The sequence below is a fragment of the Protomyctophum bolini genome (genome assembly GCF_963924005.1).
Source record: "Protomyctophum bolini genome assembly, chromosome: 7".
Taxonomy (NCBI): Eukaryota; Metazoa; Chordata; class Actinopteri; order Myctophiformes; family Myctophidae; genus Protomyctophum; species Protomyctophum bolini.
The window spans coordinates 35095560-35121843 of NC_137868.1; the positions used below are offsets into that span (position 1 = coordinate 35095560).

Below are 26284 nucleotides of genomic sequence, written 5' to 3' on the forward strand. Positions count from 1 at the left end.
CGGGGGCCGGGGGCATTCCAGCATGGGGCTAAATATGTATTTTTGGACCAAGTTTTATAGGGATTTATTATTTTATTATTTACTATAGTCCTACTAGACCCCAAGAAATTACATTTGGCCACAAAATTACTATATTAAATGATTAAAATAAATCGCTATAACATTTTGTAAAAAAATTAATTTAGCCCCATGCTCGAATGCCCCCACCCCCTGTCAAAAACAGCTAAAATCCCTACAACGACAGAAAGCAGCAAATAAAGAGAAAAAACAAACACAAGCAAACATGAACCTTGGTTGAAAAAGACTAAAGTTGTCCTTTAAACACATGTGGAGAAACTGGAGATCCCTGATGTCATCAATATTGGCCAGCAACTCTACATCTGACATCAAACCTCAAACCCTTAGATCTCCATGGAGCTGATCTGTTCTGACAATTCATATGTTGATCCTTCCCCATCCATCCTTCCTCTTTGATGTCTCACTTTTGGACTGATACCTGTCCATTTAAACTCTAGACAGGCCTGCTCCAAAGTTATTAGTGCAGCCGCGCCCGGCAGCCGGCGAAACCTAGAGTTCTCAACAGGCCCGGAAATTAAAATCTTACCCCCCATGATTGCCAAATCACCAGCGCATCCAGGCGGATGTGTGCACGCGACCTCAGGCGTCTTACTGGTAGTGATACTGATATGTCATTAGCGTTAACTTGTCACTCACCCATGCATGTTTTGTAATGTAACCATTTCAACTTAATTTAATAAGGGCCTACTGCAGTGACTATAGGCCTAGGCCTACTACTGGATTCAGGATTCAAAGATACAAAAACCTTTGTCCAACATTATTTATTTGTAATCTCGTCAGCATTGAAAATGAGGGAGAACCTCAATTGCTCTTTCGAGAATAAATAAAGGTTTCAATCAATCAATCAATTTTATAAACAAAGATCAAACATAAAACCTCATCAAAAAACAAAAACAGGTATAGGCTATGTAGAGTTGCAGTAGAATGTATAAACATAGGCTACAATAGTTAAATTGTCCTTTGTGATGTAAATACCAAATAGCATCGAGGCACCCAGAAACCGCAGCCTGAGGGCAAACTGAACGGAATGGTGCAGGCAGGGCGTGTGAAGGATCCTTGATGATGGAATTAGTTTCCTTTTACTGCATGGTTGTAGAGGTCTGAGATTGGTATCAATCTGAGTGGTGCAGGGAGTCTATACTACTACTACTATACTACTAGTACTAGTACTATACTACGTTACATACAGTACTACTAGCCTACTACTACTACTATTTACCACAAAAGCATAAAAAAACCTCTCAAAACAAACTGGTCAGATTACTACTTGGCCTTACTACACCTAGAACACGCCTAATCCTTGCTCATTAATTATGCTATAGGGTGGGATGTCTCAGGGTATAGAAATGGGGAAAGCAACACAGTTGGAGGGGGTATTGTGTAAACAGATATGTCACATCGTGTCAAAATACAGTAGTTAGTAGGCCTACAGGGCTTTTTGAACCAATATAGCACCAATCTTTTGCAGTCACTTTGGGACAAATAGCAGCATATTTTCTCAAAACTATTTCAATAGTATACTTAAAAAAGCATCATATTTAAAATGTGTAAAAAAGGTAGCAGAGCTGTTTACATTATCTCTATCTATAGGCCTAGGCAAGGCTACTATCTAGATTCTAGGCTACTTCAAACTTGTGTTTGGCCAGTAGGTGGCGGTGTAGAACCACAACCACCACCATCTGCTAAACATCTCTGAGGGGAGGGTGGATGGATGAGGGAGAGAGGAGGAGGAGAGGGGAGGGGAGGGGGGTACTGGGGGTGGGAGATGAGACGGGAGGAGGTGGAGGAGGGAGGGAGGGTGAGACTGAGACTGAGACTCGCCGCTCTCAGCAGCAGAAACGGGATCTTCTTTAGTTCACACCATGAAGCAACCTATTGATCATCAGTAACGGGGACCGTCCAACCGCTGACACACCGGGCTCCGCGTGCTCCGGTGCGGCCGATAGAGGAGACAGACGCTCCTGTCGGCTTGTTTTCTCTCTCTCTGGGGAGTTCAGTTGGACTGACTGTAGTCTCTCTCTGGCTCATATTGCACATTGATTGTGTGCAGCAGTATAGCAGCCAGCAGCACCAGGGCGGTGTTGAGTCTTAACGGAGGCTTAAAGCGGCTTGGATCCTCTAGCATGAAGAAAAACAACTCGACAAAACGGGTAAGGGTCCGTTTGGACTATTTTATAACGGCTTTTCTTATAATACAGGTTTATTGTTGTAATAACTGCGTGGTTGTTGTGGATTATATAGACTGGAGGCAAGAGCTTTGTCTAGTTCGGATAGAGATGACATAAGGTTTCAGTCTGGGCTTGGTTTCAATTAGTTTGAGTAAAGTCTTTTTACACAAAATATCCACGCTGGATACATTTTTACAGAAAAAACATCTCCCTTTTAAAGCAGATTAGAATACAACTGCCGTTACATTGATTCCACCAAAAAAGCTAATGTAATCTTTAAAAAGGAGAAAGGCGGAATGAATGTGACATCATCTACATGACAAAAGACCTGAGAGCATGCAGACCTCCTGTCCTGACTGACAGCCAGGAACTCTCTGTTGTTTTGTTGTCTTGGTTTTGAATCATATGTAAAGCAGTATAGTATACTTCAAGGCTCCTTCATGTCTCTCTCCCTGGCTGCAGGGACCACCGGAGCCCACCACCCAGGCCCACACGCAGCCAGACAAGGTCGGCTGGATCCGTAAATTCTGCGGTAAAGGGATATTCCGCGAAATCTGGAAGAACAGATTCGTGGCTCTGAGAGGGGAGCAGCTGTTCATCTCGGAGAGAGAAGTGAGTAGCCTACTGTACTGTTGTTGTATAGTAGTGTAAATAGCAGATCTATGTGTTTCTGATCTACATCTATTTTCACTAGTTTGGGCAAACATCAAATTTCTCTTTTGGGTTTGAGGCTTGAGCTAAAACATTTGGAAACCATTGGTCTATATTATTCCACTCTGCTTATCAAATTGGGGTCTGGGGACCCCAAGGGGTTATTGTAAGGCATTCCTAGGGGGTCCCCCAGCATATGAGGAAAAGTTGAACTTTAAACACTATTTTATTTTGCAGTTACTAGAAAATTGACAATGTTTTAGAACAGACAGACAGACAGGCAGGCAGGCAGGCAGTTTTAGAACAGACAGACAGGGAGGCAGGGAGGCAGGCAGGCAGTTTTAGAACAGACAGGCAGGCAGGCAGGCAGGCAGGCACTATAGGCAGCCCCACAAGTTTGGGGTAAACACATTCTTATGTAAATCTTTGAATCGGATCAGCTCTGTGTGCGTGTGTGTGTGTGTGTGTGTGTGTGTGTGTGTGTGTGTGTGTGTGTGTGTGTGTGTGAGAATGTGTGTGTTATAGGTTATAATACAGAATCTATACAGGCCTTCAAAAGGGGAATCGCACACTGTTGCGGTCTCCAAGCACAGTGTATAAATAACACAAGTGGCTCGAATTGGAGAACCCAACATAAAGGAAGGACATCACAAAATCACAAGTTTTACGGTTTTCATTAACCAAACTTCCCCACAGGGATGAAATTACGGGATACATGTGAGCAACCAAAATATCAAACAATACATACGTTTCAGTGGTACTTTACCAACTTAGGAGAATAGGGAAAGACCTGGAGATGCCGGCAAAACCAGGAGAAATGAGGGGGGCCCAGGCCACCCCCTGTAGGGACGTCGAAGCTGTTTCCCCCCTCCCCTAACTTACAACCAACTATTACTAATAGCGAAAACAAAGACTGCCGGTCATCACCAGGCCAAACTAAAGTAAATTAAAGTAAACTCAAAATAAGTATTGACATGGTGTGGGACTGAGATGTTGCTGGGTCTGTGTCTGCCATGACACTGAGCTGGCTGGCTTTTATAGAGAGGGCTGCAGCAGAGGACAATTAGGGGAATCTGCTGCAGGTATGCCAGTCTGGGTGTGTCAGTCTGAGTGGGGAGGAGAGACAGAGAATTAGCACAGACAATGATTGAATTGTGTGACACACACACACACACACACACACACACACACACACACACACACACACACACACACACACACACACACACACACACACTTTATTTAGGACATTGCATACAAGGACAATAGTTCAGGTGCACCAAAGTTACATCCACAAAATCAAGGCATATGTCCTCAATCACGATACAACAAGCATGTCACCCATGAGCATTCCATGGGCACAAGAAGTAGCGTAAGCATCCTAAGTTTGAAAGCTCCTCCAACAACCAGCCTGCGGGCATGTCCCAGTCCCAGGCTGGACCACCAGAGGAAACAGTGTCAAAGCACTCTCCGTAGCGTAGCTGATCCCATGGGCCTGAAATCCACCCACTGTTGTTCCAACAGCGGACAGACAAACACACACAGCTAGGAGGCCAGGTTCAACACCTATTCCCGCCTGTAGCTGCTCACGGAAGAGCCCGCCAGTATGCAAGCTTACAATCGTGTTGAAGCACACAGTCCACAGAGGTTGCAAATGCATCTTAAATCTGCACCCACCACATTAACGGTGGTAGTTACAACTAGTCTCTCGAGACGATGGGTTCTCAGATTAGTTAAAAATGGAGCAGTAGTTTAATGTCATGCCCAGGACACACACTCACACACGCATCCACACACACACACACACACACACACACACACACACACACACACACACACACACACACACACACACACACACACACACACACACACACAAGTCTTTTAGGCTGTGTATAACCAAATTAACCCCAAATGAACATCCCTATTCTGGGACAAACATTCGGTGAAAACAGCCAATCTAGATCAGGCTATTTTCTCAGAAGAGATTAGATGTAGAGGGAAAAGATTAGCAAACCTACTCCTATAGTATACCTATAGACCCCAGAGGAATAATAATGATTATACAAATAAACACGTAGGAAGAAACAAATAAAGGGACCCAAAAAAATGTGTCCGCGACCCATCAATGGGTCCCGACCCACTGTTTGGGAAACTGCTATATAGTGCTTGTGACAGTTTAGGAACAAACAGGAAGGAAACAGGAAACAAGAAGTGAAATAGAGGAAGTGAGTGTTAGTTTCTGACACTATGTGGTCAGAAGAACCGCATGGATCGTCATGGTAACTGATTGTGAAGTTGCCTGTTGCCATGGCGACACCAGCAGCATGTTGTTGTTGCCTGCTTCCATTATTGCCATGGTAACCTGGTGTCAGAGGTGATTGTCACAATGACACACAGCCAATTACAGAAGTCCCTGACAGGGGTGGGGGGAGGGGCAGAATTCTATTCTAACGTAAAGTTGAAGCCTGGTGCGCGTGTGTGTGTGTGTGTGTGTGTGTGTGTGTGTGTGTGTGTGTGTGTGTGTGTGTGTGTGTGTGTGTGTGTGTGTGTCCGTGCGTGTGTGCATGTACAAATATGCCCTAATATGGATGAGCCTGACCATCTCAGTATTGATGTCATACCTCACTATTGTGTGATAAACCTAGGTGGTGTTAACCAGGGGCGTCATTCGGTTCATGGCAATTGCCACCCCCTTGTGTTCACATTTAACCTTAAATTCAGTTATTTTATACATATTGTCCCCTGCAACTCTGAATTGTTTTAGTAGATTCATCTGATTTTATCCCAATCGATGCCCGTCCATCTACATGTGACACGTGTTATAATTTAGATGAACCTTTTATTGTATGCAGCCATTCATTTATTAACCACTTTCAACATGGCATCCCATAACAAGGCCACGCCTACTCTATAATTCTTCGGTTATACTGTAACTGTTGTATGTTTGGATGGTGCCACTTTGTTTTTGTTCCCCCCACATGGCTGTGGGTGTTGCCGAGGGGAATCTTTTTTGGGGGAGCACAGGCGCCGCTGTGGTTTCTGCTCTTGTTCCCGCCCACCCGGTGACACAAAGCTATTCCTTCCCTAGCCCCGATCCAAAAACTGCAAGACGAGTTGATCCCAGTCTACTGGCTACCGATATATAGCAGGTCTTTCGCTTCACCCGATGAGTGGACTTTAGCCCTGTGAGGCCAATGCCCGAGCAAGGCACTAGCGAGCGGTGCGACGCCCGCTTCTGCTGACTCAGCGGCTTTCGAGTTGCATACAGAGATTGGTTTAGAATTGTAAATCATCCATCTTTGTAAACATGCAACGTGACAGGAGAGCCCCATCATGCGTCAACAACGTCTGACGCTGGGGAGCCACATGGTCAAGTCCTGCCCCAACTCATCAACGGGTGTGAGAATGCATTGACTCACATCCTACCTAGACTGACCCCCATGGCCTCTGACAACGGGTAGTGGGTTATAACGTCATAAGATGACAGATGTCACATGCTGGCTTCCAAATACAGTACTACTTTGTGCTATTTTACCCACACAATGCTGGGTACACTGGCTCAGGTAACCGTAACCGGAAGGCTCGCGTTAAAACACGCTCGCCCTCACGCCGACTGCTCGGTGGGGCGGTTCTTGTATTTGTTTTACTGAGGATAGGGTTAGAAAGAAGTTTAAGGTTAGGCATAGTTTTACTGAGGTTAAGTTTATGGATAGGGTTAGGTTTTGGCACTGTTTTACTGAGGTTAAGGTTAGGAATAAGGTTAGGTAAAACCGTTTAGGCATAGTTTACTGAGGTTACGTTTAGGATTTACGCCTGGCGATTGTTTAGAGGTGAGCATTCTGGTGTTCCTGGCTCCTATGGAGTAGAAATATGAAATAATAATATAACTGTAACATACATACAGATTATTGAGTTAACCACCAAAATAAATCATTTTCAGTTAACCACTTATGCCCAACATACATTTTGACGGGGGTAGCCCCTTTCTTCCGTCTACAACAAATCTATTCGCCAACTTAAGAGTTCTCAACGTTTCACAATGGGAGCTTGCACATATGGAGTATGGAGCTTGCACATCTGCTGTTTTTGCCCTTATATGACATGTCCAGAATGAGGACACTAGGGTTCCTGTGGTTAAGACTATTCAGCACTATGAGCTCATTGTCGATCTGCTATTTTCTACCAAAGCTTTCCCCACAATATGGATCCTGGGGTTTAACTGTAAAGTGCTGACTGCCATGATGGGTAGGACAACAATGTTCGGAGGGAGGAGTGTTGTGTTTATAACCATTCCATCTAATAACCGTCATCGGACCGGATCTTATGTCCACTCTGTTCAGTTTGGTAGCCCATGCATCCGTCATCCATATATTATCCATCCGTCAATCTGTGTCCGTCTAGGATTCACTTTGAGAGATTTACCACACGACTGCAAAACGCATCAGGAGATGAAGATGAATGATAGTTGTGTGGCTGTGGTTTCTGCTGGGCCATTCCTTTCTCTCCGGCAGAGAGACTGCAGCTCATATGACGCCGTTACAGCTACAATTACAATTTACAATTTAGCCGTTTAGCAGCCGCTCTAATCCAGAGCGTTTTACAAGAGTAAATGGCATGAACCCTAGTCATCAGCAGACGGCGGGGTAAATGCTCACCCAAGTACTGTAGATTGCAAAGAAAACAATGAAGTGCTATACAGAATATAGTAACTACAATACCAGGTAGTCATCAAACCTAGCATCTGTAAACTAGATTCTATCTAATAAGATTCATTGTCTCAACATCTCAGTAATGACCCCCAGGTCATTGAGATCTGTATAGGCAAGCTGCTGCTGGTTGTCCCCAGAACAAGGTGTCCCCAGGACAAGGCTTAAGCATAGGGGGGATCAAGCCTTTTCTGTTGCTGCCCCTATGACCCCGCCCGGCACCCATATTAATCTGCCCCCCTCACTCTCTGTTTAAAAAAAATCAGCTTAAAACCCTTTTTTTATTCCTTAGCTTTTAACCCAGTTTGAGGGATTTATTTTGTTTTTGTGAGTTTAGTTGCGCTTTGTGTTTTTATTCTGTTTGATTGTGTTTTTGTGTTCTTTTAGTGTCCTTTGATGCATCATTGTCTGTAAAGCACTTTGGTCAACTCTCTTGTTTTTGTGCTCTATAAATAAAGTTGGATCGGATTGGACGATACTTAGCATTGGTGGTCAAGAAAACAAATATGTTGAAATACTGTTTGCTTGACCACGTAACATTATGAAGGAAGGAGTAATCAACATAACATTTGCATAGTATGTTTAGCTCTGCTAAATTACACAGAGACCCTACTACTCCCTCCCTCTGTCTGTCTGTCTGTCTGTCTGTCTGTCTGTCTGTCTGTCTGTCTGTCTGTCTCACTTGCCTCCCTCTTGTCTCCTCACCTGCCTCCCTCTGTTCTCCCAGGGAGGTGAGGGGAGTCAGGTTTCAGTCAGAAAGAGGAGGTCTAGTTTCACTTCTCTCTCTCTCTCTATCTATCACTGATGATAATCTGCTGTGAAATAAAACCACTGTGGTTCCGTGTGACGGCCAACAGAGAAGTCGACCCGAATTACCAGAGAAAGAGAGTCTGATGTTAAACAGTTGAAAACAACACACAAAACCAGGATGTACGTACTACGTACCTGAAGAAAGGAAAAATATCAGGGGTTACTTACTGTTGGCTCAGCCAGTTGGGCCCTTGATCTGATTTGTTTCTCAAATTCCTTGACTGCCTGTCCATTCTGTTATTTGCAAGTGATCAGATCGGATTTGTGTATTCCAGAACACTTGTCAACCTATCTGCATTGGTTGCTGTGGCATGTAAAAAGTGATGCATAACTTTGCACACACAGATCCACAGTACAAGCTCACAAAGCCTTGTCCTGTTTTCGTTCTAAACTAAAGACTTTAGACAAACATAGCCACTCTACAAGCTCATGTTGGGAGGTTGTAGATCTGCAATTTTTGCCGTGGTGTGAAGTAACTAAGTACATTTACTCAAGTACTGTACTGAAGTATTTTTTTTAACAATATATTTATTGATTTTTTTTTTGACAAACAGACAATACAACAAAACAATACATAATACAGACAATACACTGAAGTACAATTTTGAGGTAATTTTGAGTTTCTACTTTCTACTCCACTACATCAGAGGCAAATATTTAACCTTTTACTCCACCACAATTATTTGACAGCTTACAGTTACAGCTTTTACTTTTGTGTGGCTTATACAGTGTTCACCCCAGTATAGGGACGCTATAGGGCTTATACAGTGGGGAGCAGTTAGGAGTTAAGGCCTGAACACACTAAGGTCGCTGAGAATCGAAGCCCCCCCCCCCGCTGTTGTCATTGGTGGTAGACGGTAGTCACAGGGACTGACCAGTGACCAGCCGCTTCAGTATGTTGGATCAGCAGGAGAGATGATTGGGAAGTGAGAGCATTACACTCACCCTCACCCCTAAAAATAGATGTGTGTGGCCACAAAACATAATTTGGACGGCACGCAGAAGAGAGAGACGAGATAGAGTGCGTGTGTGTGTGTGTGTGTGTGTGTACAAGAATTTGAATTCGGTGTGGCCAACGGTTCTCGCGTTACATGGATTACAGACACACACACACGTACAGAGATAGATAATAATACCGTAATTTAGAAGATAGATATATATACTATATTTGTGCCCCATAATTATCTGGGTTGCATTTTTGACACACCAGAAACAATTGCATAAAGGAATGTCTACTGGCAGTGGGAACGGAGTTAATTGGCCACTTTGGTGGAAAAGGGGTATATAACACATACCGGTAGGTTAATTCATTATTAATTTTTTGTAAGGCCTTATTTCCTCTTACTCGGGTGCAGGACAACAACAGCTGATTGTCAGCTGTATGCCGTTCCGTGTGTGTTGCTGGTGATGTGACAAGTGCTTTGGTCCCAACTCGTCACTGTAGCACGACCTGAGGATGAGACTGCGTTGACTTTTACCCGCTGAGAGACGTCACCCGATCTGATCTCCCGATGTGGAGGCCAGTTAGCAGGGTTGGCATTAGAGACTTTGGGCTTGGTCTTCTGTAAAGTCGCTTGGCAGTGTTGGGCACACTGTTTACTTGAGCTCATGCTGTTGTTGATTAACTGGAGTTCATTCCTTATTCATTCATTCGTTCGTTCAGTCCTGTGATCCTAGAAAGATGGAACCACTATAGAGCGCCGCAGTCCCCGCCCCCTTTCAGAAAAGCGAGTGGCCCAGGAAGTGGAAGCCCCATGCATTCTCCCATCGGCACTTTTAATATAATTTATTTAAAGACGGTTACGCCGCGGACAAAGCCAATTCGGATCGTGACGAATCATGACAATGAACACAATATTTTGGGACGATCAAATCATTAGAAAGAAGAAAAGAAAGTCAGGAGACAACACTATTTGTTTTATTTTTCGTCTTATAAATTATTTGATCGGCCCAAAATATTGTGTTCATTGTCATGATTCGTCACGATCCGAATTGGCTTTGTCCGCGGCGTAACCGTCTTTAAATAAATTATATTAAAAGTGCCGATGGGAGAATGCATGGGACTTCCACTTCCTGGGCCACTCGCTTTTCTGAAAGGGGGCGGGACTGCGGCGCTCTATAGAGACAGGAGATAGGATGAGGAGAAGAGGAGTGATGATGCATGGGGACAGTGGTTTTTAACCCTTTTCATATCAAGGTTTATTATTTATTCAGCATTTTAGCCACATTTGATGAGATTTAGCCTCTCAGATCCAAAAACATTTAGTTGTCTTCATTTCATGTTATATTGATGTGGTACCATAGGAGAGATAACAGGCAAAATAACAATTATTCTGTAATATAATCTCTGCTACAATCTCTTAGGTTAACGGCGCTATATAAATGCACCATCTACCTTTTAAAGAGGACCATTGTTTACCTGCTTTTTTCACTCTCTTTTTAATGATTTGTTTATTTTAATGGGACACAGCATACTAATGAACAATACAATCAATATATTAACAAGCAGACATAAAACAAGCAGACAATAGTACACTACATTACATTACATTACAATGTACATTACATTACACTGGGAAAACAAGGTACAAAACTGGTACAAAATTTGTATTTAAAGGCTCAGATTAAAACAAATGATTACTTAGCTGTTGGCTCATATGCAATTGCACTAAGACAATAGCAGCGTTTTGAATAGTTACAGTTTGAATTTGTACAAATAATTTTTATATAGTTTTTTAAGCTGATGCTCGGTTCTTGGTTTATCTGTGAATACTACACTGTCTCTCTGCATTTGACGTACGTGGTTACCTTGCTTATTGTAAGTCGCTGTTGATAAGAGCTTCTGCTAACTGCCTGCATTGTACATTGTCGAAATTGTAATAAATAGGGGTAGGACGAGAAGAGGGGTACAAGGAGATAAGTAAAAGGAGGAGAAGAGGGGTGATTAATAGGAGTAGAAGGGTAAGAAAATTACCGTAGTAACTGTAGTTACAAGGGGGTTACTGTAGTAAGACTACAGTAAGCGTGCACACACACACACACACACACACACACACACACACACACACACACACACACACCTTCTGGGGTGTGGGACCGGGACGACAGAAGCACAACATTAACTATCTGTCTCTCTCACAAGTCACACCACACCGCTTTATTGAAATATTCGTCTGTCATCTTGGATATTTTTGTATTTCTTTACAAGTGTATAAGTTTTTGAAGACTCTTGCCTAATTACATTTACAAAAATTGTAATAATGAACACAATGTTTTTTATGTGTGTGAATAAGGCTTTGTCTTGCAGTGGCCTATACTCCTGGAAGCACAAATCAGCAGTGTGGTTGTTAAAGCCCTTGTTAACTATTTGTAGCAGACAAGCTGTAGTAGTTTAATTAGGGATTAGACTGAGGAGGTTTAGGATTAGATTAGGTTTCCTGAAAGTTACAAATATCCTTGTCTGTGAACAACTGTTAATGTTGATGCATATAACAATATGCAATACTGTTGTGCTATTTCCAGGGTGATGTTTGGAGGGGTAACAACATAGACCTAATATAAAAAACAAACACAAAACAATTACAGATTTTGGCATTATTTCCATGGAATGAAGTAAGCCAATACAATTCAGCAGTCTGACTTGTTCACTGTGTTTGGTATCATTTACCCGTGAATCCTACAGTATACACACTGTATTTCTATCAGATCCTATAGTTCTATCAGCGAAAATGTCAACAGTTAATGTTAACTGTCTAGACTAGAGACAACTATCTCTGTCACCATAGTGTCTCTGCTATCTCTGATAACAGTCTCTAATAACTATTTAACTCCTGCGTACCTATAGGTCCCCTCAGCCCCATGTTCCCTCAACCACAACACCAACCCTCCCTCAACCCGCTTGTTCCCCCAACACCAACCCTAACCCCTGTCCTATGTCCTAACCCCTGTACCTATGTCCCCCCAACACCAACCCTAACCCCTGTCCTATGTCCTAACCCCTGTACCTATGTCCCCCCAACACCAACCCTAACCCCTGTCTTATGTCCTAACCCCTGTCCCTATGTCCCCTCAACCCCAACACCAACACTAACCCCTGTGCTAAACTGAGCATCTCCCTCTGCAGCCTCTTATAACTGCTGTGCTGTCTCTGTTAAGCCAAACCGGGAAAGCATCTGTCAGGATGAAATGACTGAGGGGGCAGATGGAAAATGGAAAAAAAGGGGAACGCATCATTTTTATGTAGTAAAACAATGTACATACAACTAAACTATGAGGGGTGCCTCACCTCCTCTGGCACCCTGAGCTTGTAGATGTGCTATTTTTCATAAAGATTAGCGCACATTTTTAATATACAATATGTTTCTAAAGCGAACATTTGTAACTAAAAAATTTAGTGGGGGTCGGCGGCCAAATACATAATATGAAAAAGTTTGAGAACCATTGATATAGCAACATAAGTTTTCTTCACTCTCTGTGCTGTCTCTCTGCCAACTGTCTCTGTGTTGTCTCTCTGTCTACTGTCTCTGTGCCGTCTCTGCTGTCTTTCTGCCTACTGTCTCTGTGCTGTCTCTGCTGTCTCTCTGCCTACTGTGCATTAGCAGCATCCCCGCTAGTTGCTATGAGAGGAGACTCGCAAAGAGTTCCGATGCCAAATCAATAATGGATGCAGCATTTTACAGTTTGTACTGTGTGTATAGGAAGTAAGCAGTGTGTTCTATCAACACACAACAGCAACACATTATTATTGCTATCATCAGTGCCACTGCCAATCTATACCCCATAGGCCTACTGCAGCACGTTGGCCCAGTCAGAGTTTCTTTCCGTGGAGAGAGAGGGATGTCCCTGTTTAAAACTTTATATCATCCAGAGAGCGTTGGTTAATTATTCAGGACCCCCCACGGGGGGCGGGGCACAACGGAAACGCTCTCCTGGAGACAAACTGCAGGCTCTGAACGAGTGCCTGCTTGTGTTTCTCCGATAGCTCTGGCTCTGTCTATGCGCACGCACGCCAACACACACTAAACACAAAAGCCAAAGCAGAGCCCCGATGCCAGGATATTTTCTCAGTGCCATGTCTGTCAGTACCATGGTATTCTGTCAGTACTAGGACATTCTGTCAGTACTAGGTATGTCAGTACCATGGTATTCTGTCAGTACTAGGACATTCTGTCAGTACTAGGTATGTCAGTACCATGGTATTCTGTCAGTACTAGGACATTCTGTCAGTACTAGGTATGTCAGTACCATGCAGGATATTCTGTCAGTACTAGGACATTATGTCAGTATCAGGTCAAATATTATTCTGTCAGTACCGGTGCCAGGTCTGTGAACAGAAAGGAGGAGAGGTCGCACAACTTCTCTTCACGATGCAAATTCTTTATTTTAAGATGACCAACATGTCGGCAGAAGTTGCCTTCTTCCTGTCTGTGCACATTGGAACCAATCCTGCACTGAGATAACCAAGACAAAGCATGTGCATTACATTCACCCATTCACACACTGATGGCAGGGGAAACCATGCAAGGCATCAACCTACACATCAATTAGGGTCTTGCTCAAGGACACTTTGACACCAACTCTGGCGGATCCCAGGATCGAACTGGCTGCTCTTCCCAACCACTCTACCTCTGAGCCACTGCCGCAGGATTCTGTTGGATGGGGCAGATTTCTAACTTCCTCTCAGTGAACTGAAGTGAATTATGTAACCGTAATGGTTCATTTGTGCTCCATGCCACAGGCATACGACACAACATAAACCCATGCAACTTAGCTAACCCTCCCTGACCCCTCTGACCTGGGACTTTAAGTGGATATTGACGGCTTCTGCAGTAAAGGACACTGTACTGCCAGGGGGGACAGACTGTGTGATGATGATGGCACAGCATGCCTCTACATGGTTACATAAAACACGATCAATAATGCAATACTCAATACATAGTTACTTTCTTTTTATACCTAGGCTTTCCACACAGTCCTAGGTAGGGGACACTCTGCATTCAGGTTGGGGTCAGTGTTAGGGTTAGGTGGTTAGATTTAGGTTTAGGGGTTCGAGTTAGGGTTCAAAAAGGCAAGGGGTGAAAAAACCTTTTAAACTGAAATTAGCCACCCTAACTGCTGTCTTCACAAGTTTAGAAATACTGTGTGCGTATGCAATGTGTGCGTGCGTGTGCGTGCTTGCGCGTGCGTGTGGCGTGCGCGTGTGCGTATGTCTTCTACTGTTGTTAATGTTGGGTGTTTGTGTCTAGGTGAAAGAGGAGAAGAGGTTCCAGGAAGTAGTGGACCTGGCTGACTATGACCGCTCTGAGGAACTCCGCAAGTCCAAGAGCCGCAGCAAGAAGAACCACAGCAAGTTTACCCTGCTGCGCTGTCGCTCTCCTGGCAACACGGTACCTGTCTGTCTGTCTGTTTGTGTCATACTTTAACTTGTGTATTTTTCCCCGTAAATTAACACCCACAAAAGCATCAAAAGTAGAAGATCCGCTCGCTCGAAACGTAACTGAAAAGTAACAGTTTTGAACCACCCGACAGAGACGATGTATGCGTTTTGCTTTGTAGCCAGTCTGTGTACATTATATAGCTATAGCTAGCAAGCCCGCTAACTCTCTCTAACCTACTATGGAAATAGCACATAGACTGTCCTATTTATCTGTCTCTGACTGTCTGTCGATGTCCTTGGAACCAGCCAGTCCAACTCCGTCAGTTCGGTTTGTTTAACAGAAATCAAAATCAACTCATTTGACCAAGAAATCAGTGGAAACCTGAAGTCGAGGTGAAAGTCCCGAGAGACACAGGAGTTTGAAAATAAGAGTGACCGTAAAGCAACAAACTAAAGCTCCCCTCTCTCTCTCTCTCTCTCTCTCTGTTCTGTTCTGATTGAGGTGCAGGTTCCTAACCTGGTGTTCCTGGCAGTGAGCCCAGAGGAAAAGGAGTCATGGATCAATGCCCTGAACTCTGCCATCACCAGAGCCAAGAACCGCATCCTGGATGAGGTAGAAAGAAACACACTGATCTTTAACCCATTTCCATTGGCCACACAGGAAACATGACAAAGGTTTCTTCACTCTGCCTAGTTCCACTTCCAGATAAGATCTTCATGTTTTTAATTGGAAATGGTGGTTACAAAACATATTTTTACACAGAAATATGTCATGGAACTGTGGTCTGTTATGTGGTCATGTGTGTTGCTTATTTTAAGCAGAAGTGGAACTTGCACGCATCTGCTGTCTGCAAGCATGGCGTCAGTATTGCTGCAACGGCAGCATCTTGCATGCATCTGTGGTCCACGGCATGCAGCGTTTCTGCTGCTGCAGTACGCAACAGTGGGCCTATACTATGCCATTTCTACATTCGGTTTGCCTTTGATAATGACCATTCATTATTAACCATTAAAACTGGGAAAGCATCTGTGTCATTTTAGATTTGAACCAGTATTGTATATTTTGGCTATTCAAAAATAGCAGATATACAAGCTCATACACAGATGCTTTCACTTCGTGGTATGAGCTTCTTCTTCTTCATCTTCATCTTCTTCTTCTTCTTCTTCTTCTTGGGTTAAAATGGTTCATTTATTACATTGTCATTTAGTTTAGAGAGAAACTGTTAAAATGATGTGAACTGTTAAACAAATAAACACATCTGAGTGGACCATCGGGATCTATCTCATTTCAATTAGGACCAGGGCATTATCGACGGCACCCAAAACCCATTCTGAATCCGACGTGTGCCTTGTTACAAGAGACAACTTGTCTCATCCGTAATTAAATTAATCAGATTGAAGATTAATTTAGCCTAGAGTGCTGAATAAAATAATGAGACAAGATGTCCTGTTTAGGTCACATGATTGAGATGGACCGTTTCTGACATGCTCAAACAAAGCCACATTTTCAACAGAATCCTGCAGTATGTTATTATAGTGCATGGGAGACAGCAAGCCCAGGTTGAACTTGACCCCAGGTATCAACACGCCATCGAAACTGTACCGGGGTGGAGCTGCCATTCCAACATATCAAGATTCAAGATTTAATAATTTATTGCCAATACTTTATAGTTGATCTGGAATTTTCTTTGGCGCGCTCAGAGAAAACGACACCACAATACATATGAGAAGTGTCCACAAGAAACATGCTGTGTTTAACGCTGTTAAAAGTATCATTACAACATTTTAATTAATGCAACCATATGGTCCATGCCCAAGTGACAAATGAAAGTGGATGTGCTTAAGGGCTTTATACAAGTTTATGCAACCGGTGAAGCGGTTAGGAAGTGGGGTTACCTCAGGGTAAGTGCTAGAATATGTTCTGGTCTACCAGGGGGGAGATGTACTGTATGGGCGGGAGAGATATGGGTGCAAGCTGTAACTATAGATAAGTTACTAGGTGTGCAGCATGTGAACGAGGCGGCGTATGGTATACAAATGTGCTAACGTGAGCAGCGTGATGTGAGCTGTGATAATAAGCACTCAGCTCTGCTGTGTACGTCACTGGGATAAGCTCTATGCACAGCAACCTAATTGGAAGGAAATTTGGAGGAAGTTGGGACTCACCTTTCCTTGCTTCCTTCACAGGTGTTACCTTACCAGTGATACTAATGGAGGCTCTGTTCCATTATTCCGCAGTGGTTCTTGAACCTTTAAATTCCAAGAACCCCTGTAACTCTGAGAGTGTACAAACGGAACCGTAATGGGGCCTTTTTGAACCCCCTCAAGGAATCATGAGGGTACCACTGACTCACTGGTGTCGCAGAGTGACATGCACAATATCAACACCCTGAATCTGTTTGACAAGAATGGAACAACAGAGCCTTCATTAGTATTATTGGTGGTAAAACCAGTGAAGAAAGTAAGGAAGATGCCCAATTTCTTGCTAGCCTCGGTCCCAGCCTTACTCATCTGCAAAGAGAAAAGCTTGGTCAAGCTGGTCAGAGAAAAGCCATCTTGCGGCTAGACACTCTCTACCTTAGCAGATAGTGTCTAACCGGAAGTGGGGCTTCCAGCGTTTGAACTTTCCTTGGAAATTGTCATTTTTCCGCTTCCGCCAAATTCCAGCACTTACGTTTACAACGTCAGTCTTGCCCAGCGTGATTTCTTGCCAATATGGCTGCTGTGCATACAGCCTATTGGCCAACGTAACAGGCTAGTGTTAGTAGCCTGTGTTGTCTATAGCACGGGAGCGTCAACAACACAGGTTTCTCCTTCAAAGTAGAATCCTACATTCACCTAGCTGCTTGTTGTCTCGATTCAAACGAAAGTGTGTGTCAGTCGGGATGGCTGATTTAAGAGCAATAGATGCTCCTTCTGACGTCAGGGTTCGAACAGCCTTTCCGTAACTATAGAGTCAAGAAAACTGGAGGTGCACGGGTCATAAGGAAAATTACGTTAATTTGTTGGTTATATCACCTCCCTTTTCCAATGAAAAGTTCGGATGTCAGAAGGTGTATGGACCGCCCTTTATCCTCCTGTGTGCATCAATGTCACAAACAGGTGTGTCTTACAGCCAGCTCACAGTCTGAATGCTTTAAAGTTAGACATCCCCTGAGATTTGTTTTGTTTTCCTCGCATTCCTAAGCCAATAATTTGATGACCAGCGGAAAGATGCTAATGTCTCCGGTAGGAGACTCTGCTGGTCATCAAATTCCTGGCCTAGGAATGCAGGAAAACAAATCTCCATAAATTCAAGGCTACATGGGGTGTGTGTAATTGAACTGCTCCTTTAACTCAGGCCATCACCCTGAGCTATGCAGTTCACTGTGATTGATCTACTGTTGTTGGGACAACATACTGTACTGTACATACGGACAAACAAGCGCTATACCAGAGAGCTTGGCCCCTTCAGTGCTATGTCCTAAAAGAAATGTCCCTGTTCTCTTCTAAATATTCAGTGGATACAAGATACACCCAGCCTAAAAAGAACGTTATCCACATTTCAGCCTAGCAAATTCATCAGTCCGTCTGAACACGCCCACCACGCACGCACACACAGTAGAAGCAGAAAAGAAAATCCTTCATTCTCTCTCTCTCCCTCTCTCTTTTGAATGTCTGTATATAAGGTCACAGTGGCAGATGATAGACAGCTGTCACACCTGACCAGGGACAGAGTGAAGATCCCTCACACCAGACGGCTGCCAACCAGAGGCCACCTGCTGGCTGTGGTCAGTATAACACATGATCTGACACATTATGTGACAATGCTTAGGAGTCAGGACACAAGGGGGGCATTGGTCATTTTCAGCTTTTTTACAGATTATTAAAGTACAGAATGTAAGCTTTCAAATTATGTGGCAAACATTGATTGAAATATGAACATAATTGAAGAATATGTGCTTATTTGAATGTTGGAATCTAACCAAGAATCTGAGTAAAAGGTTCTGTGAACTTTTATGAAACTGTTAGGTGGTTTGGTTTCTTAAGTCCACACCTCCCCATCTGTAGCTGAAACCTGAGAACAATAGCCACCACATTAGCCAACAGAAACTGCAGTGCAGATGTAAATGCTGGCTTTGACACGGTAATGTTTGTCTCCACCCCCCGAAGGGTGTAAGGAAACACAAAAACACAGCTCTGTTTACAAACTAATCTAAACAATAAAAATTATTCTAAAACGGATATTTGTTATAATGAGAAGTTCTCAAACATACACACTTTGTTTGTCTGTGTGTGTGTGCAGGCGTCCATGTCTTCATCGGACGGCATGCTGACCTTAGACCTGATCCAGGATGACTCTACGACCCCTCCGGACGAACACGACATCCCGTCTGAGCCGTCCCAGCTGACCCCCGACTGTCCCCGCTCCAAAACCTACCACGGTCTCTCCGACAAGACCGCCGAGACCGCCGCCAAATCCCAGAGCCTGCCACGCGAGGCCGAGGGGAAGGCGCGCATCTCCATCCACTCCCCCCAACCTGAGAAACGGCTCAGTCACGTCGAGAAGCAACGCTGTGCCTCCGCGGACCAGATCCTGACACACTCGGAACCCCGCGGGACAGAGGCCGCCGCGGATCGCGTCCCGGCGCTCTCAGAACCGCGCAGGACCAAAATCCAGACTTGTACGGACGCAGCAGCGGCACCAGACGCACCTTTACCGGTCGGCCAGCTTCAGGAGCTGATCAAGCAGAAACTGAGCAGAACCCAGGAGTTACTGTTGGAGGTACGAGGAGGAGCAGGAGGAGGAGAAGAGATGGAGGAGGTGGATAAGGGAGCGAGAACGGAGGCGGAGAGACTCCTGAAGGAGGCGCTCTCCACCTGGGACCAGGCGCGGGAGGTGCTGCGCGAGGTGACGGAGCTGAGGCAGCTCTACAAACAGATGGACATCGCCACCTCGCACGCCTCCCTCGCTCCGCACCCTTCGTCTCGACAGAACACCTATCGCAAGAGCCTGATGTGACGGAGATGGTCGTATAATAGCGGAAATAGCCAATCTGTAAGCTCGCAACACATTGCTGTTAGTTTTGAGCTTGTAGATTGTGTATTTTCGGACTAAGTGACTAACTATGAGTTTATCGTCGAGTCGACATGCAAAAGCCACAAAATTGTAAGCAGTGTTTATTGACTTTCTGCGCTCTGCACCGATGCTGTGAAAGACATTTTCCTCCGCAGGGCACCGGTCAGGAAGGTTCTGTTGGCATGGGCCGAATATGCGGAACCAGTTCTTCTAGAGATACAAAAGACTTTGTGCTGTGGGACAAAAGCACTGGTTCTCGTACGAAACCCAAACTGAATTCTGACGATGTTAAAGGTGGTGTAAGTGATATTTTTTTGTGTTTTATTTTTGTTTCGTTAAAAAGTTAAGCTTCACATTCTGAGAGTACTCGTTGCTACAGTGTGTTTGGTCAGTAACAGGGGTCTCCCCGTCTCTCCAGCTCTTTAGTAAACGGAAAAAAAATGTGCAGGGTTACCAAAATTATCCAATAAGGAGAGAGAACCCCACAAATGAGACTCCAGTTAGTAAACACACATTATATAGCTATGGCTATTACCAGAACAAAGAGCTAGTCAACATTTAAGTTTTAACACTGACAAAACAATATCACACGCACCTCCCTTTAAATGTCGACATTTGGATTAGACGGCAGGATGATGTGAATGTTTCTTTTCTCTCTTGCACACATACTGGAAGACCTGCAGCTTCCCAGCACCTCAGCATGGCTCTGGAATGGTGGTTTCATGGTGCTAAGCCACTGACCCAAGGCAGCAGTGCTTCTCAAACCTTTTTTTAATTTCAAGAACCCCCCCCCACCCCCAATAATTCTGAGAGTGTACAAATCGAAAAGCAAAATGGACCTGTACGGTATACATTTGGCTGACCAATTGAAACACTATTAAACCGAATATCGGTGTTTGGCTTTGTAGGGCCAAAAGCCCGGGTGTAAGGGGTCCATTAGGAAACTCCCGAGGGTCTCTGGACCGCACTTTGAGAACCACTGACCCTGAGGTCTTTACCTTGCCACTCGGCACTTCAATTGCTGAAACCTCTTGTCTTTCTAGGGCAGCGGTTCCCAACCTTTGTGCCGGGGGCATTAGTGGGCCCCCGAGGAAATGGCCAAACACTCTTTTTATGATAACATAAAATGTTTTTTCATGGTGATACCAATAAATAAGAACTTAAAAATCTACCACGTTGGTTCCAATTGATCCAAGCCAGACCACGATCGGTTGATCGTTAAAATAAATGATATGCTCTGAAAATGCATGCGGCACACCTATCTGACCGCTTAGAGATGGGTGGGCCGTGAATGCTTTCAAGGTCTGGAAGCTCTGTTCTGCTTTGTGTTTGGTTTTGTGCCACCTTCGGCAGGAAGAAGAGGACGTTTATTTTTGCACCCAACATGTTGTTGGCATCGCTGCATTCAGCCATTCATACTCATGCTGTTTGTTTTAGCCTCTGTAGTCTGTAGATGAAAGCGTTCTGAGTTGGCTTCCATGTCATTCTCTTTTTTATGTTTTTCTTTTCCCATAAATTAACATACTAATTTTATGAACTTGCATAGACATGCAAAAGTTGCAAAAATATCAGACTCAAGGGACATCAAGTTGAAAATAACTGAACATATGAAAAGTATTAACAAGAGCGTGTTACTAAATAATAACTACATTGGATCCACTGGAGCACAAGTTTTTTTTCTCACCATTTCCTGAAAAGTAATGGTTTTGCACATTCAAGGTTTTCGCCCCAACAGCGAAGATATACATCAGAAGATAACGAAGGAAGTTGTAATGCAGTTCAGTGACCGCGTGTTTAAATAGGAATGATAGATTTGCACTATATGTTATGGGGCTCTAGAATAATTAAGTGGTACAAGACAGATCCATCAGACAATCAAAACTAAACTACTAAAGGAACTGTAGAACGATCCTGTAGTTATTAATAGCGTTCATCCTGAAGTTTGTGTTTGGTAGTCTGGTGACACTATGTCATCAAGTGGTTTTAAATAATACAGATACCTTTAATTAAAGCACTCAACGTGATCCCAGTTTAGATGGATAGTTTATTGTAAAGGCCATTAGCCTTTAGCCTTTCTCTCCCGGCGACATAGATTATGTCCTAAATTTGTATATTTGCTGGGAATGGCGGATCCTACCACCACCAAAGGAAACTCGCATACGGATGGTACATTTCTCATCAACTTCTGTTATGCCTAATTAATGCGTTGTGTCTGTCTATGACGCGCTGTGAGCTTGTAGGTCGGTCGAATGGACGAGCATATAAATGATAACAGCTTTGAAAATAATGGGTTGAGTTAGCTGAGCTGCAGCTAATCCTTACACAGGTTAAGGTGATGGACAGGTGAGGAGAGAGCCAATTGCATGGTGCTGAGGTTACTTGATTGACAGGCCCTTACTGAGAAAACTGTGTAATGTTACTGGGATTAAGGCAACTAGTGTCCAACTGGCCAGGTTTTTGTGTCGGATGGCGATCCCTGTTTTTGTGAGTCTTAGAGTCTAGGACTCACAAAAACAGGGATCGTCATCCCAACCTTTTTATACTGAAGTACCGCCTGCCTAATATTTGGCTCTCCAAGTACCACCATATTAACTGAGTATACCTGCCCTTTTTGTTCCATTCCTAAACCAATAATGCTGCTGCTCTGTCTAATCACTAATCAGCACAACTGATGATATTTCTAATGTGATTAATAACGTTCTCAAATTTCTATATTAATGGCTAGGTGCTGTCATGTTCATTTCAGCACGGCTGGATAGCCAGCTAACCAATCTAACCAATTTCTTGGTCAGAAGAACTACCTGCAATATAAATATTTCATTCCACTTTTGTCTTTTTTCTACTTTTTGTGGGCAACTCCTGTACCACCAGAGGAACCGAACCTCTGTCCTGGACCATCAAAATGCCATGTTTTGACAAATATAAATGATATCTTGTTGCTGTCGGGCAGAAAAACATGAAAAACGTGTCACGAAGCGACACGTTTTGAGCTTGTGGATCTGCTACTTTTGCCATTTTTTTTATTTGAATCCTGAAAGGTTTTGGAATGAGGTTTCCACCCGACCCGTTAAAAAACGTGAAATGTCTATTTGAAACTTAAAAGCAAACAAATTTGCTAGGGGGAAAAATTTACTTACATTTTTTATACAGTAGATGTAAAAGAAATGAAGTACTATTCAATATATCAAAATATTTTACATTACAACGGACAAGAAAATTCAAAGTAACTATAAAATACACATGAACTAAACTTTCTTTTATTTTACCACTTATGCCCCTATTCAAAAATGTAGAAGGTTAAAATCGGGACATTGCCCAAACCATACTGGTCGATATGTCGACCAAACCTATATGGGCTGGACGTTACAGACAAACTGCTTTGTGCTGATCCACTCTACAGTTGCTCTGTTGTCAGTCAACAGGGCTTGTTGCTAAGGATATGATGTCACACTGCACTGTCTGTGTACCAATACATCTTACTACACATACAGGCTGCACCGATGCTTATGTCTGAAATTCTGAAAGGAAAAAACCTACACTCAAAGCATGAAGTTTTATGCCTGAAATGCATCTGTTCAGGCTGCATGTCGTCACTGACTGTTACTTTTCAGGATTGTAATCAAAGCAAGCAAAAGTAGCAGATACAAGCTCAATAGAGATAAGCAGATATGTGGGTTTTATAGCCTTTGTTGACGTCACTGGACCTCACACTCATAGATATGCCTACTGGCTTTGGCTCAGAATTTAGCATGTTTTTCTTCTCTTATGTCTGACGAGCAATTAATTATTGTGGGCTGAGAAATGTATTCCACTGCTTTGTTCTGGCATTAACTTCAAGCACAGTTTAACAATGAATCATGTTACTATTACTGCAATAACAACTATTCCACACGGCAAGACATACAACAATACATTAGTGATGCTCTCTTGACAAAGTAGCGATGTCATTAACTGCTGTACTGTATTGTTGTTGTAGTCTAGCTAATGATGGTATCCTCTTGCTAGTGGTGCTTGTAGCTAGCTACATTTACTTGCTAGTGAGGTTGGCAGCTAACTAGCAAGTGATGATGTACTAATTGGTGGTGGATAGAAATTGTTGATAGTGACCAGTGGTGGAAAAAGTACTCAACTTTTTTACTAGGTATGTCCGATATTGACTTGCCGATATCAGATTTCCAATATAGTTTTCAACCAATTAACTGATCAACTAACGGTCGTGGAATTAACACATTATGCCTAACTTTATTGTGATGCCCATTGGATGCATTCATAAATGTAAGGTTTTCCAAAAATAAATAAAAATTATCATAAATTAAAACCGATAAATTAAAACCGATAACGGTATTTTCCTATATTACATTTGTATGCAAATATCGTCCGATAATATCGGACATCCCTATTTTTTACTTAAGTAAAAGTATCAATACTGCCGTGTAGAAATACTAAAAGAAATTTGTAAAAGTTGAGTAAAAGTAAAAAGGTATTGGTATCAAAATGTACTTAAAGTACCAAAAGAAAAGTGATTTTTGTTGAGTAGAAGAAAAAGTTTGGGGAAATTGGAAATACTCAAGTAAAGATAAATACCTCAAAATGATACTTAAGTACAGTACATAAGTAAATGTACTTAGTTACTTTCCACCACTGATTGTGATTAGATAACAATAATTTGAGCAATTACAGCATTCTGAAGGTGAACTTGCAGTCTTGCACCAAAGATGACCAACACATTGAACTCTATTGGTAATAGGCCTATTACATGTAGAAGGGGGATGTAAGGGCCTAACATGTGACTTCTGTTGTGCATGAAACTTTGAGCTTTATTTCAAATGCTACTTTAGCTGGTTTTGAATTCTGAAAAGTAACAGTTTTTGTGAGGTTTCCACCCGACAGAGACAATAAGTTAAGCATTGCATCTGTCTAGATGCAGTTTGTTACCACAGCAGCCAACGCAGATGAGGGCTGATAATGTTTGAATACACAAATCTGATCTAATCACTTGCAAATAACAAAGAGAGTGGACAGTCGGTCCTAAAGATCAGATTTGAGAAACAAATAGGATTTGCCTGCTACCTGCATTCCGAGCAAAGTCTCAGTGACAGGGGTGACTTGTGACTACAGTGACCTTTAATTAATTTCAGGCAGATTTGAGTCAGAAAAAGCACTTCACCAAATAATGCTTTGTGACAGTACTGGAGATCATGCAATTGTTTTTAAATGACTCATATACTCATGGTTAAACGAGCTTAGTTCCCATATTTCTGTGAGGATTAAAATCCTGGTTCCTGCTGGATTTGTATGCCTATTTATAATTTCCATCGCAGAGACACATGTTATGTCGCCTCTCACACGGAACCTGTCTGCCAAAAAATGTCTTCTTGTTCCCTTCATGTCATTATTGGTTCTATGGAATCACCCTGGTCAGTGTTTGGTCTGTAAATCCTCAATAAACTTTTAAAGCAGTGGTTCCCCAAAAACAAATCTGGATCAGGGGCCCCACTTGAAAATCTGCATTTTCAGAGCATGTTTATTTTATTTTTAATGTTCAATTTTGTTTCTGTTTATCTCCACCACAATGGAAATTAATCTGTCAAGGTTCAATATTAATTCATCATTACAATATTTGTGTTTTGCCAATTATTTGGGTGCCCACTTGCATTATCCTCAATCGCTGCTTTAAAGTCAATGTTTTCTTTATTCTGTTGTTCAGGTACCGAACAGTAACCACTGTAGCCTTAAAAGCATAGAGGATTGTGGGAAAGGATGGTTGCGATGTGAGCGGTCATACAGGTTTAAATCCTGATGTCTCAGGTTTTTGTTTCAATTAATAATAAAATAAATGCTACAAAATAAAAGGATGGATTCTTCACTGAGAATGGAACTCTCAATATCTACATATACACATCATATCCATTTCTGGTGACACATGAGACTGATTATCAGCAATATTTTGGCTTTAGGTTTAGATTTTCTTTTTAAATAAAAATATAAGAATGACATTCAGAAAAACACATTAATGTCCTGACAAGTATAGGTTTGTGTGTGTGTGTGTGTGTGTGTGTGTGTGTGTGTGTGTGTGTGTGTGTGTGTGTGTGTGTGTGTGTGTGTACTCTACCCCACAATTATGTCATAGCTCTTGCCACCCTATTGGCTAGCTAGATCAGGGTTCTCAAAGTGGGGTCCCCCCCATCAAAAATAACAGATCTACAAGCTCACAGCATGTCACATAAAACACAAATCTTCTATTTTGGGGGTCCCCTTGGCACAAAAATATACAGACTAAGATAAGACCAGCGACCAAATATATAATATTTTGGGGGTCCTTGACATGAAAAGGTTTGAGAACTACTGAGCTAGATTATTGATGATGTTGTTGTTTTGAACAAAAACATCACTTAACTATAAAACATTTGGCCTTGTACGTACAAGATATTAT

At 42.8% G+C, this 26284-nt stretch overlaps 1 protein-coding gene across 1 annotated transcript; it reads left to right on the forward strand.

The window, feature by feature from the left end:
- Nucleotides 1-1888: 1888 nt before the first annotated feature.
- LOC308319202 (pleckstrin homology domain-containing family O member 1-like) lies at nt 1889-25686 on the forward strand. Its single transcript, XM_080769128.1, has 6 exons — nt 1889-2228; nt 2709-2858; nt 14662-14802; nt 15301-15405; nt 18461-18562; nt 19078-25686. The coding sequence occupies exons 1-6, from the start codon at nt 2202-2204 to the stop codon at nt 19792-19794; spliced, it is 1242 nt and encodes a 413-aa protein (XP_080625254.1). The 5' UTR covers nt 1889-2201; the 3' UTR covers nt 19795-25686.
- Nucleotides 25687-26284: the final 598 nt, after the last annotated feature.

What these genes read in the sequence shown, in the direction of transcription:
- LOC308319202 (XM_080769128.1), top strand. Translation starts at nt 2,202, where the DNA reads ATGAAGAAAAACAACTCGACAAAACGG. An exon ending in GTCGCTCTCCTGGCAACACG is followed by an intron (nt 14,803 to 15,300) that starts GTACCTGTCTGT and finishes ATTGAGGTGCAG; the next exon opens with GTTCCTAACCTGGTGTTCCT. An exon ending in GAGGCCACCTGCTGGCTGTG is followed by an intron (nt 18,563 to 19,077) that starts GTCAGTATAACA and finishes GTGTGTGTGCAG; the next exon opens with GCGTCCATGTCTTCATCGGA.